Raw genomic sequence first — 14,304 nt, 5'->3', positions numbered from 1 at the left:
ACATGGAAAAAGAATCTTCAATTTCACTAAGATGGGGCTTTTAAGGTTACACTGGCTGCTGATCAGCAGGCACGTATTATCACTACAACAAATTCAGACAGGAAATAAAAGAAAGAATTTTGCTGTTTTGCTTAAATTAATCGACAAGAAGACATCTTATGTTGCCCTGATGATCAGCTTCTGCAGCACATAAAAAGATTGCTGCAAAGTGTTTCGTATTTCGCATCTTTTGCCAACTCTCACCTCCCATGTCTGTAATTCTCAGCCGCAGTGAAGGACCTTCACGGCCTACTAGAATTTTAACCAGAAGAAGCAGGAGCCGTCATTTCCCAGGTTTCATCAACTCCCACATGGATTTTCTCCTCAGTTCTCACTGAAACTTATTCTCAAGGGCAAAAGAATGTACAAGCTAGCAATGTTTCTGCGAACTGATATATAAACGCCGTTCTACTTGGAGAATCAGTTGAAAATGTAAAACATACAAACGTTGTTCTACTTGGAGTATCAGTTGAAAAAGTATGGTGACTTGAGAACCTCTCTCAAGTCAAAGTTGCCTCTCTCTGGGAGGGGAGGAAAAACCAATGACGGATATGATGTCTGGAAGCTTTCAAGCAACTGCAGAGAACAAAGGTCAATTAAAATGAATGAGATGGAGATTGCAGCAACACTAGAGATAAATATTTGATTGGAAAAGGTTTCTACTTCCTATTACAGGAGTACCTTTTTTCCTCAACATCACAGTCAATCGAACAATCAAACATACTTTTCATTCTAAGAATAGGAAGACAGGGATCACCACACTTACATTTTCAAGAATTGGCATGCTATAAAGCTCCACAAATTTTTCTCTAAGTATCTGGTTCATCATCTCCACATCACGTGCATGAGTCCAGAAAGAGTCATGGACCCCTGCAAATAGTTTTATTCGTTGCGGATATGAGCATTTATGCTATAGAAAAACATTATTAGATGATTTTCCCCACTATTATATTCCAACGGTGTAAATACTAAATATAACGGTTCACACTTTGATTTTAACATGAATCTTAGACACCACCTAATATATTATGCAATCTATTTTAAAGCTCATATTTGCAACAAATGCTGCTATGTTAAGTACATTTATAACAGTTTCACTACCTTTCTTTTCTGGAAATGCATTCATTTCAAGAAAATTTCCCTTTTAAGATAATATGTCAAGGTTCTATACAAGTTTATTTTATTTGTTCTCATCAAAATAAGTCAAATCTTGGGGTCTGTTTGTTTCATGAAAAACATTTTCCGAAAAACGTTTTCCACATTTTCTAGTGTTTGGTTAGAGGAAAACAGGTTGATCAATGTAAAACATTTTTCTTATCAACAAAATTTCTTTTGCATTTTATGGAAAATGACTTACGGTTTGATTTTCCGCAAGTCATTTTCCAAACTTTACATTTCAAAGTATAAATACTCAAAATAATAATATTAATATGATTTTTTAGTATCATTTTAATAAAAATAATAATTATTAATGTATTTAAAATATATTTATTAATATTTTTAACAATATAATATATTATAATAATATATGATATTATTATATTCTTATTTTAATAATATAATAAATTATTAATAAAAGTTATATTATTTATTAATTTCTTAAAAATATTATTAAATTATTAATAATAAATAATATTATTTATGTATTTAATATTAATATAATAGTCTAATAATATTTTAATAAAAATACTTAAAATATAATTATTAATAATTTTAAAAATATAATATACTATTCTTATTTTAATAAATCTTTAATATAATTTATAATATTTTATTTTAATAGAATATACTAATCTTAACATTTTTATTTATAAAATTTTAGAAATAATATTTTAATAAATTATTCTAAGATTTTTAAAATAAAAATATTAAGTTTTTATAATAAATAATATTATTTATTATATTTCATATTTGCAATAAATAGTTTATATAAAATTTATCAACTAGTGGAAATGATTTACACAACTTCTTCCAAACACCATAAAATGTTTTTCAAAAGATGCAACTTATTTTACAGAAAAAAAATTTCAGAAAACATTTTCAGTGAAACAAACGGACCTTGGTCTAAGCTCTGCCTACTAAAAGTTAGCAAGACATACCTGCAAAATGTAGACCAGCGTCTCTGCATGCAACAGCAGTCATCATCATGTGAGAACCATCAAGTGAGTGCACAAAATTTGGAGGGAATGCAGTTCTCTGTTTTCTAACATCCACCTGGAATTGACAAAATATTAGTTCTACTTACTTAAGAACAAACCAAGCAGAAACAATAACTCAAAACAAGGGCCAGAATAAGGAACTTACTGAGCTGCCCTCCCGCTGCAAGGCCAATACTTGTAGAGAAGTTCTTATCTGAAAAGCAGAGCAGTGAATTTTGTTACTCTAATGCCAATACTTTTAATTGAAAGATTGAACCGAGTATGGCTAATATTCTATTAAAGTGTATCCTAATCCAACTGCAAACCTGAAGCCTGAAGTATGGGCGCTTTAAGAAAGACAAATCTTTAGCCCATGCAATATTGACAAAAAGAACAGTTTTTCTTTTCCCCCCAGTAATTTAAAAACTCTAGCTAAGAACATGAATTTATTAAGAGTATGAAGAAGCACTTCTCTAGCTCTAGTGCTTCTGCTTTGTCCCTCAAGTTATTCCAGTTACAGATATAATAAAATGTTTTCGTCGGTATTTTAATGGAAGGGAACCTTCCCCACACTGATGTATCTTCCCACAGAATATTTCACTTGACTTAGCTGGACTGATGAACTAGAAAGCCAGTCCTTTCAGTTGGAAATTTTCCCATTGGATTGTTTGAGATTAAAACTCAGGGTATATGATGATAGTTTTCAGCCTTTTTGCTGACCAATTGATGTGATTAACCAAAAATGATACTCCTGTAAGAATTGAACAGACTTAATAATCCAGTACACTGCAATTATAACACTTACAAGATGTCGTTCACTTTTATAATAGGGCTGCACAACAGGGAGACCAAGAGGTGTTGTCCACCGCACCGGTTGATTCTCCGAAGCAACAATCTAGAATACAAGGATTTCACAGACTAATAAGTTGATAGTACTAAAAGTCGTTGCTCCACAATTACCATAAGGTAATTTATATCATGTTTCTTGTAATAGAAGAAGTCAAACCTTTGCACAGTCACCTAACCAAACCATTATGTTGCGTGCTGCTTGGAATAATTCTCCAAGGGCTGCCAATGTCACCTGTTAATTTTTTTTTTACTTTAGTATCAAAATTGGCAAGTTAAATTATTTTAATTCAACAAAAATATTGATAGCGTAATCTTCTATTGATCTATCTTATTCATCCTTTTCACAAGGTTATAAGCAAACAGACACATCAACATATATGAATACACCCATGCACACATAAAATAGAACATTTCTTCCATCCTCCAAATGCTGATGTAACCGTTCTAGGAAACAATACCCTCCTAAAATAGAAAAGAAAACAATCTGGAATACCCCCACTTTATATCATCTAACAACAATTTTGAAAGTGCAAGATACCTATGTCAAGAAATTGAGAGAAGAAAGGGCGTCGAGTACTACTGAAGAGAGATCTAATTGAATGCATGTGCCCAGAAACCTAGTATTAATAATACGGGGATTATCACAATTTGTGCTTGCATAAGTACATAAAATTAAATGGATTGCTTACTTTAGCAGTATAGCAAGCTGCAGAAAATAGCATTCTATCATCAGTTATATGACCCTTCTCCGCCAATCTTCGTTTTATTTGCTCACGTGCCCCAACAAAAGTTACACCATACACTGAGGTCATTACTGTTTGCTTTACTAATTTTCGATCCACCTGAACATTTTCAACATTTTAATCTGTTAGTTCAGGGGGGGGGAGTTCTAATTCAAAATCAATTGTAAACAGTTTAGATGTTAATGTTCAAGGAAATCTAGCAATTTGAATTTCAATAAAACCAAGTTCAACCTGATCAATTAAGAGCTTTGCCAATAAAGCATTGGGATTTGTCGCAGGATCCTTGTTACTGTCCCTCTTCATTATATTGTGAACCCTGTGAAGCCCCAGAAGATAAAAAATGACAAGGAATAAGGAAAAACATTATTTCTCATTCTCTAGAACTATATTTCAGGATACATACAAAATGACAAGTTTTCCAGAAACTAAAGCAGCAACAAAGAGAGATGAAGCTGACATAACACTGAAAGATAAGTGCCATGCACAGAGGAGAAGAGATAAGACTCGGAGCAAGAGAATTGGGGAAATCAAAGAAAGGGCTAGGGATTTGGAATTGGGAATGGGCCTGACACATTCTACAGCCCACTAAGGATAGGAAACAGCTTGCTTATTTGCGCAGGTTGTTATACTCAGTACAGCAAGGACTGCCAGCTGTAGAGTTTAGCTATGGGTACACTGTAAACAAATAAGACCATGTACTAAGGAGATGATTTTTATGAAAATATGGAATGAACGTTTCTTTTCTGAATCCTCTCTTCTCTTCTCTATTTTCCCTCGATAATTCTCTATTTCTCTTGTGTTCCTGCAGCTCAAATAGTCTTCCAACCATTATCTTATCTGTTCTTCAAGTTTGAAAGGCTAGTTCATTTGAGTTAATTATAAGTTTTAATCATGAATTTCCTTCTAAAATTCCTTTTGTCTACACCTCAAACAATTACAAAATAATATTAACAGGTTCTCTGATTTTGGTCTACCAAAGCAAATACATCTGCACAATAATTGAATTCATGCATCATAATTGAATTCATGCATCGTCTAATTCACATTGTTTTAATTTCTTAGTTAAAGCAACACTACCTATATCCAACAGTTCTATCCCGATGACTAAGGCTCCATTCAATTGTTGATATTTCTGCACATAATTTTGCTATCCAAAGCAAAGCACTTTGAATGCAAAAGAAAACATTTTTATAAGACTAAAATTAAAGTCTGAATTTTCCTTTTTTACTTCAATAAAGAAGCAGTACAATTACGGTTTGGTTGCTTTTGACTCTTTCCTCAGTTTTAAGCAACAACTAATTGCAGCAAATAATATCAGGGAAGGTTAACTCTAAGTAGAGATGCAGCAAGCTTTTTATTCCCCCATCACTAGTTTTCCAGATAATAACTAAATGGAATTCAATATATATACCTCACAGCAATCTCTGTATAAACATCAGCAGGTTTCTCTCCTGCGACCAAGTTAACTGCTGCAGCTTCCAACTATGAGAATGGATAAAAGATGTGAGACCACAGAAGCACTGTTAATAACATAACAGAAAAGAATGGCTAATGATAAACAGATAATTAGCGGGTAATAATTCAGTAACCAAAATAGGTGTACAGGAAACAAGTTCAGATTCTCAAAAATATATTAAGAAAACATATTTTATACAAATGCATGTGTGTGTAAAACCCAGGCATGAGAAGATGGATTGCAGATTATTTTGAACAAGGAAAAGTGCTTATCTACGACCAGAAAACATACATTGTCTCTTCCCAAGGCTGCATAGTGCTGTAAGCCATTGCAGGAACCATCCTGTATTAAAATTTTTAAGGGAGAGAAGAAAAAGAAAGGAGGGTAAGGCAGATGAAGGGGGGGGGGATAAAATGCAAAACAAGAAACAATAACGCTAATTAAAAAGCTAAAAGAAGATAAATTACACATATTCGTGTAAAGAAAACCAAAGAGGAATAAGGTTTAGTTGTGTGCAAGTAAAACTGATAAACAATGCCCTTTAAACAGGGAGAACAGAATCAAAATAATGGAGGTATTTTCTATCCAGTCATTCATAAAAGCAACTATCCTAAGATGTGGTATCAGTAGTCAGTACAAGGTCACTACAAGCAACAGACATGTAATCTCATTCACATAATCAAGACTTACAACAGATGTCTAGCAGAATGATATCATACAATGGTGCTCTATCACTATGTGCACAATGCTAGAAATCTATCCAAATGAGTAGTTCAAACTATCTTATTATTTTAAATCTCATTCACATAATCAGGACTTACGACAGATGTCAAGCAGAATGAGAATCACATAATGGAGCTCTATCACTTTGTGCTCTCCTGGAATATTCACAATGCTAGAAATCTATCCAAATGAGTAGTTCAAACTATCTTATTATTTTAAGATGGGTATTCCTATTTTATTACATTTAACAAGATTAAATAGACAGTATAACATGACCAAGTACACTATGATGATAGATGCTTTTTCTCTGCTTCAAGGACCCTAATGAAGGTTTACCTGATGAATTGGCAGGTGGGATACCGTACTATGTGGTGATGAGCTCTTTAAGGCTTCTGACAAACTAAAACAAGCAGCCAAGCATTGAAAAGGATCTTCAGCTGTTAACCACCATCGGTTACCGTGGATAGGGTTTTCTGCTGAGTCAAATATTTCATCTAAATGGTTATCAACAAATGCGAGACGCCCATCATGTGAAAGCTTTTCAACACCTCCTGAGTACAGATTTGCTAAATGTATTTTCAGCCAATGTAACCCTGATCTCCCCAGTGGCCGTCCTTCTGCGAATTCAAGAACTCCTCGACAGAGATCGGAACTTAGATGATTCAAGTGTGGATGCATGGGGTATGCACGGCCTCGAAAATCAAGATTGTGAGGATAATAAAAGCCTTCCTCATTTCCCATTCTCCGAGCCACCTGTCATATGAGAACGCATGCACAGACATGCAAATGCATTAAAACAAAAACCATCAAGCAATGTGCACACTGATTCACTTTTTCTGGGGAGGAGGGGAGATGTTACCGAAAGCTTAAGTTCAGTGTCACATCTTTGAGAATGTCTCTCACGGTTAATCTTGTTTGCCTTTCTCACGCTCCATTTCCACTCTTGGATTTCAATTGAATCCTCTGAATGAGGTTTGTCTGGTATAGGAATCTAAAAATCCATTGAAGGTATATTTCAGGGAGAGAAGTATATAGTGGTAAATATTCACCCCATTTCAAACTGGCTACATATTATTTGGCACGCAGTATAAATGAAAAGCAGATCAGAAGCATCTTAGAATCTTGAATTGTTATTAATGTAGATTCACAGTGATTGTTTATGTCACATAGTAATATAATCATAAACAATAGAGAGGATTAGTTGCCTAAAATGTAAGGACGTGGTGGGATGGAGTTTAAAGAGGTTCAGGCATGCTAGACTAGTTGTCAACTGAGATTCCATGTAAAAATCACAAAAAGGCAACTGGTTGGAAATAACCAGGAGTAAACTGGTATGGTGGAAATTTTGGCATGATTTTCAAATAAACAAGCAAGAAGAGAGGTAGATAGTGACCTTTTCATTAAAAGAGTGCTTTGATCATCATAAAATATGTTAATAACTAACACTAGTTTTCATAGGATTTCAAGTCAGAACCATTAGAATGTGGATACCATTAACTAGCAAGCACCAAAGCTCTAGGTAGAGTATCATTCTAGCTGTGTTAGATAGCAGGGGGGAAAGGCAAAATAATAGAAGTAAATTTCAAAAGCAGAAGTTCATGATGTGCTCACATCATTTCGATCAACCATGCCAGCAACGTTGCCACCAGTTGCCCAAATACTCTCTACCACAGCAAGAACCTTATTGTTCACCCTCCATTTGGTGCTTCCAAGTGTATCAAGGGCCTGCATTCATTCCATTTCGGAAAGTCAAACAGAAATAGCAATTAGATAGAGACTACTGACAATAACTACAAGTTCGTTGACAAGCTTTCAATTGCACAAAAGAGTAAATTTGTACAAATCCTCACAGTTCCAGTTCATTGCTTTTATCATATAACTATTATAACTATTGAAATCAATTAGATATATAAACTCAACTAAAATCTTACAAGAAATTGGTGCAGAAGAATTTGTCAAATTTTCCTTTTCATCAAAAAGGTATTTTAGAATAATCTTAAGAAATTAGGGGGACTAAAAAAGAACACATAATTTTTTTCATTTTAAGATAGGGAACATGTGTTTTGTACTTCCTGCTATGTAAGAGACCTGGATAGAATGTAAGTTGCAACATTTGGCGGAGAAGGGCAAACCTTTCAATTGAACAATAAAGAATCAGTAAAACATAGAACCGCAGAATTTATTACATGTCCCTAACGAATTTATGTCGGGCCAACAAACATCTTTGGCCTTAACTTATACAACAAGAAAGAAATGCATGAAAAGAAGAACACAAAAAGAGTTATTACCTCAAACACTTTCCGCATATTTTTTACAGCGACACCCTTAAGTGCCTCTTGTTGTTTCCTTGATCCATGAGTTCGCATGACATAAGAAGGCAAGAACAAGTAGCCGCCCTTGTCATACCTGGAAGGAGTTTGTGAATACTTAAGTGTAACTTACAGTTACTACCCTTAGAGGCTCAGTGCAAAAATATATTATAGGTTCAGTTCAATGTCTAATAATTGACTTAAATTTGTGTGGTCTATTTGGCTTAGGACAGGGTAAGCAAGAAAAGGAATGGAGAAATGTTACATGCCAACTCCTTTAACTTTACAGAAAACATTTAGCAGAAAAACATTTTGACTCCTGCAACCTACGTGTAATAAATTCCTGGAAAGCAGATGAAACTATCAGTCTATCCTAATTTTTCTCTGCAGCATACCCTTTCCATTTTTTTGGAGGCACCAACATTGGTACATAAGGAATCATCATATGCTTAGCCTGCATGCAAACAAAAGAAATAAGAAGCGCTTGAGTTTCAGGAATTCAAAGGAATCAACAGACAATTATTAGTCAATACCCATATTGCTGACCAGAATACTTTATGAGCTTAGTAGTAATATAAATACCTATCACTAGCGTTCAAGAAAACAACTTAGACCAGAAAATCCTTAATAGGGTAAAGTGCCTTTGAGTATATCTATGTGCAGCTTATGCATATGGCTAGACTAAAAACTGCACTGGAAGGGTTGAACAGGAAGTATTAAAATTATAACTTCAAAGATAATTCAATTGCTAGGTTTCCAGAATAGAAAGTACAAATGAAAGGAAATGTCAACTTACAGATTTATCAAGCCCTGAACGTAGCAGAGGATCACATTCAATAATTCCATATCTCTTCTTAATTTTTTGCCTACAACAACACATCATTCAGAAAATTAAATGTTACTGGAAAAACATGAAAAAGAAAATTGCATTGTTGTCAACCCTCTTCCTCCCAAATGCAGCACAATCCAAGCAAAAAGCCAGAGGTTTATTCGAAAGACCTAGAAATCAAATCTAACATAGGCAATTCCACACCTAAGAAATAGCCCAGTGACTAATTGCCTAGAAAATGATCTGGCAAACCTTTATAGGGCATGTGGTTCATTCTGCAAAGATAAAAGGCTGACCAAGCAGATAAACTCTCACCTGGGGTCCCTCGAGATAGTTTTAAATTTATGTCTAAAAGCAGGTCGAACATCGGGAGGGCTATCTCCTGACTGGTCAATTGGAGGTTGAACGTAAGCTGTTTCAGTTAATAGTTCTAGAAGATGACTTCCAAGCTGCAGGGTAACAATCACCCAAGAAAGGGTTCTCAAAATCTAAAACATAAAGGAAAGACCAATCAACCGTTAAGAAAAGAAGGTATGCAAAAGGCTGCAAACCTTAGCTTGAGCATCTCGACCCCAAGGTTTAATTTCTTCATTTTTTACCAGCTTCTGCACTTCAATGAGTCTCCTCCTCCTAATCAAACTATTAACACGTTTCCTAAGTATTTCCTTCTCCTTGCTCACACCTTGAACCTCATCTACTATCTGCTTCCTCTGATAGTTCTTAGTTTTCTCCAAGAAGCTATGAATTCTAACCTGATACAAAGTAGCATTAGCAAAGTTTCATCCTTGTTTTAACAACAATGATAAAAAGGAAAAGAGTCAACTGAGAAGGCCAACACCCTGAAACCTCCAACTAATATGTTTTTGTGAAGTAATATGAACTAGAAACCTCCAACTAATGTTTTGTCGTCCACTTCAATTATAAATTTATACATATCAACAAAACATAGATTATTTTCATTAGAAACCCAGGGGAAATGTCATAAGGGAATGTTTTCTCCTTGAAGTATATACAGAAGCTTGGGTCTTCGACATAAAATTGAAAAGAATCCAAATATGACCTATTACTCTTTCTTAAGACGTTGAAATCTAGATTTAGAATCGCCCCTTAACTTTCTCAAATGCATCAAAAACAAAAACATAATAATAAAAAATTAAAAGGGAAGAAAAGGGGAGCAAAAATTAAACTTAATAGGCTAACCTCTTGTTCAACAGCCACCCCAATATGCACAGCAGCCTGTACAACCTGCACATACCCATCTTCCTCCGCTCCCATAAGCATTCCCATCATCTTATGCATAACAATAATCGCCATTTTATCAGCTGGTAACAAATCAATATGCGGCGCATAAGCCGCCCTCAGCTTCTTGCTCTTTCCCTTCTGAGCCTTTTGTTCCCGGGCAATTGCTTCCCTCAAAGGCTCAAACCATCCGAGAAACAACCCTTTGACGTAAGGCAAATTGGGAGCCAATTTCTTCTCACACATTTCCCTCTCCAACTCCCTGTATTCTTCTACCATCTTCTCCCAAGCTTCAGTCTCTTCTTTTACTTGTCTCCTCCTAAGAATATTATACTTCCTTTTCTCGATCTCTTTGTACTCTATTTTGACAGTCTGGTTGGTCATTTTGTAAAGACCTTTTAAAAATAAAGCCGATATCCATGGTGGGTCTTGGATAAATATCCTCGGGGCAGAATCTGGGGAAAGAATTTGGCGGCTGTGAGCAATGGGTAAGAGAAAATTTGATGGATTTTCGATGTTTTCTACGAAGTTGTCGTGGATGGAGTCGTATAGAGGGTGGAAACCAGGTGGGTTGAAAGGGGGATTGAAACTGAATTGGAAAGGGAAGGAGAACATAGGAGAAGGAAAGGAGTGTTTACGGAGGAAAAGAGTGGGTTTTTTGTGGTGTTTTAGGGGTGTGAGAGGCTTTGAATATGTTGGGTATTGAGTAAAGGATAGTGAGACTGTGGCAGCCATTTTTGGTGGTTGGGGAGATAAGCGTATATTTTCAGGGCGGTGAAGAATGAATAAGGAACTTCCCTTAAACCTCTGGCGAATATGACCTTTTGAATGATATTTTTGTATTGACAATTTCAAAAGATAAAAAATAAAATGAAAATTACTTTTTCCCATAATCTCTATTAAATTAATAGAATTGAAAAAAACAATATTAAATATTTTTATCCATCCATAATAATATTTAAAAAGTATATATAATGGTGAATGAAACTCTTAAATAAAAATATTTTTCTAAGTTTAATTAAGAAAAAATGTTTTAAAAAATACTAAAAATATCAAATTCTATTATTTGTTCTTCTATTACTAGGATGTAGAAGAATAACAAGTACAACCATATATGCTATTATATTTAGAGGAAAAAAATCATAGCCTTCTATTAACCATAGTCTTTCAAGTATTTTTTTTCTTTTGTTGTCTTCTTGGTTCCAAAATTTTGATTTGATTAATTCAAACTAATTCACGTCGTACATTGATTTTGGTGGATGAATCTTTCAACAGAAATTTTCTGTATACACAAAAATTTAAACTTAAGACTTTGCTTAAATGATACAAACTGTTTACCACTTGAACCAGCCCTATTGCTATAATCTTTTAAGTATTTATCACATATTTTAAGGTACAATCCTGAAATTATATATAACACTTACTTTTTTAATTATAAAATTACTTAGTTAGGGTCATTTACCTCGTAAAAATATAAGCTCTATTCTCCTTTTAGACCTTAAATTTGATTTTTATACTTAAATTTGATTTATTTCCCCCCCCCCCCTGATAATTATAACTCCTCGGTTGGGTTGCGAGCTCCTCAAGGCTAAAGCTAGGCATAAATATGCCCCAAATTGGGTAAATATAAAGTTTTATGTAACATAAAAACTAAATATAAAGTGTTCTAAAATAGCATGCCTTAATTGTTCTAGTTTTTTTTTCTAGTTTTCTCTAGTTGATAAGTAGTTTATTTTTTTGTTTATCGATCAGCGTCGACACTAATTTTAGTGTTAATTGTCAACCATTAATATTTTTTATTATTCTTCTATTTTCTCTTATTTTTTATTTTCAATAAGTCTGCTTATATGACATATTTTTTTTATACTTTTATGACATGTTTTCTTATATCTTTTGACATATTTTTCGTTTGTTTGGTCGTTGTTTTCACTTATATTTTTAAGGGTTGATTTGACATCGCCATGACTGATCAAGATGACATTTATCTATTATATTGTTGATCTTCTCTGTTTTGGATTTTCAGATTAGATTTGGATACCCGTTATGCGTTCTTGGATAGCTTTTTACGTCGTTCGAGTATGATTTACGGTTTGTCAGTAGTCTTTATGTAACTTGATCCCCTATTGTGGTTTGTTTGTCGACTCGATCAGATATGTTTGTATCTATATTTGTTTGAATTTTTTTAGTTAGATTTTAATCATTCCTTATATGGTTTTTATGTTATTTTAAGTTGTTAGTTTTGTTTTAATGATTATAGGAAATTTTCTTAATTATATTATTGATTTAGTATATTTATTATTTTGAATAAAATCAGTGATTTCTTTAAAAAAAAATAAAAAATAAAATAGCATGCGTTAATAATCTAATCGACCTATATATTTTCCTTCCAAAGCTGCTGGAGAATGCATCCTTTAAGAGGACGAGAGCACGTACCATTTCCCTCCCAATGAAGATCTGCAGACGGGGCAAGTTTCCTTCCAAATCCATTGAGCAATATATCCCTTACGAAAAACATGCGAACAGGGCATCTTCAAGCAGGTGCCATTGGACAGCCCTTCCAAACAGATAGCACACTAGCTGCCCTCATCACCGGCTACATCATCACATGATTCAAACGAAGCCAGTCCCGGTACTCGTCCCAACATAATTAGAAAATCGGTCGACTCCAGTGCTTTTCCTAATGTCTCCAAAATATAATCATCATCATCAACAGATCCGCCATTATAATTAAGCCATTCCCTCCCACAATCTTGGCGGCTTCCAGAAACCCTGGTTTGGTTTACATCGACCACAATGAGAATTTTTGGTGAGTCAGGATAAGAGAACATTTCGGAACCAAAACCGTAGTTGTCTCCAAGATATTTCGATATGCTGTTGGCCAAAGATTCAAAATTACTTTCCTCGGCAATCTGTTTGGTACTCGAAACAGCTTCGTAAGCCAGTTGTTGGATATTGTCTTCGGAGGACAAACGTTGTGTATTGAATTCAAACATATAGGCATGTGGGTCGCGAATATGGATGTTTGATTAAGATCATGAATTGTCCTAGAAGAGGATGGGGCGAACTCCATGCTGTCACATTCATTTTGAATACTCGGACTTGTTCTTGAACAGCAACTTCCATCTTTCCGTTAAAAATGCTGGGTATGAATGTTTATTGTCGTATAATTGAGTTTTTGAACATATATTTTCTTATATACACTTTAAATTTATATAAAATTATAATTAACTATTTTTTCAGTATTTTATTTTATTTTTCAGTCAAACGTTCTAAATAACAACAATTAATTTATTTTAAAACAAAATAATTCAGATGTGAGTGAATGTTATTTTTCCAAATTATACAGATTGCAATTTTCACTCTCATATTTTTTTCTTTTATTTTCAAATCTAATGATTTACTTTTAAAGATATTATGCATGTGTTAGTATGAATTAATGTATACTGTAAAATTATGAATGATTCGTTAAATCGATTCTAAATTATTTGATGATATTTGTTACTCGAAATATCGTAATAGAGTTAATACATACAGTAAATTTTAGTTTATGAAAATGATGCATTTTTTAAATTAAAGGTCGATGTCAGTTTTGACAAAAATCTTAATATCATGTTGAGAAGTATGTTTAATCGATAAGCAATAGATATTGATGAATGACAGAGAAAATCTATAATAGAATGATCCAACGACGGTTGAAATTTATAAATATATTGACAAAAAAATACGAATGAGATTAAAATAATATAAGGGAAAAGGAATTAATAGATATTTCATCTTCCCTGTATTGGTTTAGAGATATTTATTTATTTACGAAAATATAATTACATAGTCAAAAGACCTGGGAATAGAGATTAGTTTTTGTTTTTAAATATCGAATTATAACTAAAAATACTATAGCTAAAAATTAAATGTATACAACATGAAAAACTAAATATAAACTGTTTAAACTAAAATACTATGCCACTGGACAATACATCCT

General features: G+C 33.6%; 1 protein-coding gene across 7 annotated transcripts; it reads right to left on the bottom strand.

Annotated features, from left to right (window-relative positions):
* Window positions 1-26: 26 nt before the first annotated feature.
* On the bottom strand, window positions 27-11,152 carry LOC120219017 (DNA-directed RNA polymerase 3, chloroplastic-like). Of its 7 annotated transcripts, XR_005525275.1 has the most exons (20): window positions 10,287-11,152; window positions 9,638-9,838; window positions 9,402-9,535; window positions 9,054-9,123; window positions 8,653-8,711; window positions 8,237-8,354; window positions 7,560-7,673; window positions 6,808-6,939; window positions 6,285-6,701; window positions 5,517-5,567; window positions 5,181-5,251; window positions 4,001-4,085; window positions 3,716-3,868; window positions 3,184-3,258; window positions 2,983-3,072; window positions 2,332-2,391; window positions 2,098-2,247; window positions 1,219-1,248; window positions 806-1,011; window positions 572-615 (listed from the first exon to the last, which is right to left on the bottom strand). XR_005525275.1 is itself a non-coding variant. In XM_039215885.1 (19 exons), the coding sequence occupies exons 1-19, from the start codon at window positions 10,343-10,345 to the stop codon at window positions 505-507; spliced, it is 2,208 nt and encodes a 735-aa protein (XP_039071816.1). In that variant the 5' UTR covers window positions 10,346-10,487; the 3' UTR covers window positions 27-504. The 7 variants fall into 7 exon arrangements, 6 of the variants coding, with proteins under 6 accessions (XP_039071816.1, XP_039071810.1, XP_039071811.1 ...); XM_039215885.1 differs by lacking the exon at window positions 1,219-1,248 and having other exon boundaries at window positions 27-615; window positions 806-909; window positions 2,139-2,247; window positions 9,638-9,833; window positions 10,287-10,487; XM_039215879.1 differs by lacking the exon at window positions 1,219-1,248 and having other exon boundaries at window positions 28-615; window positions 806-909; window positions 2,139-2,247.
* Between the last annotated feature and the right edge of the window lie 3,152 nt (window positions 11,153-14,304).

Source organism: Hibiscus syriacus, unplaced genomic scaffold (assembly GCF_006381635.1).
Source record: "Hibiscus syriacus cultivar Baekdansim isolate YM2019G1 unplaced genomic scaffold, ASM638163v2 tig00110202_pilon, whole genome shotgun sequence".
NCBI classification, from domain to species: Eukaryota; Viridiplantae; Streptophyta; class Magnoliopsida; order Malvales; family Malvaceae; genus Hibiscus; species Hibiscus syriacus.
This window is presented reverse-complemented; position numbering and strand designations above follow the sequence as displayed.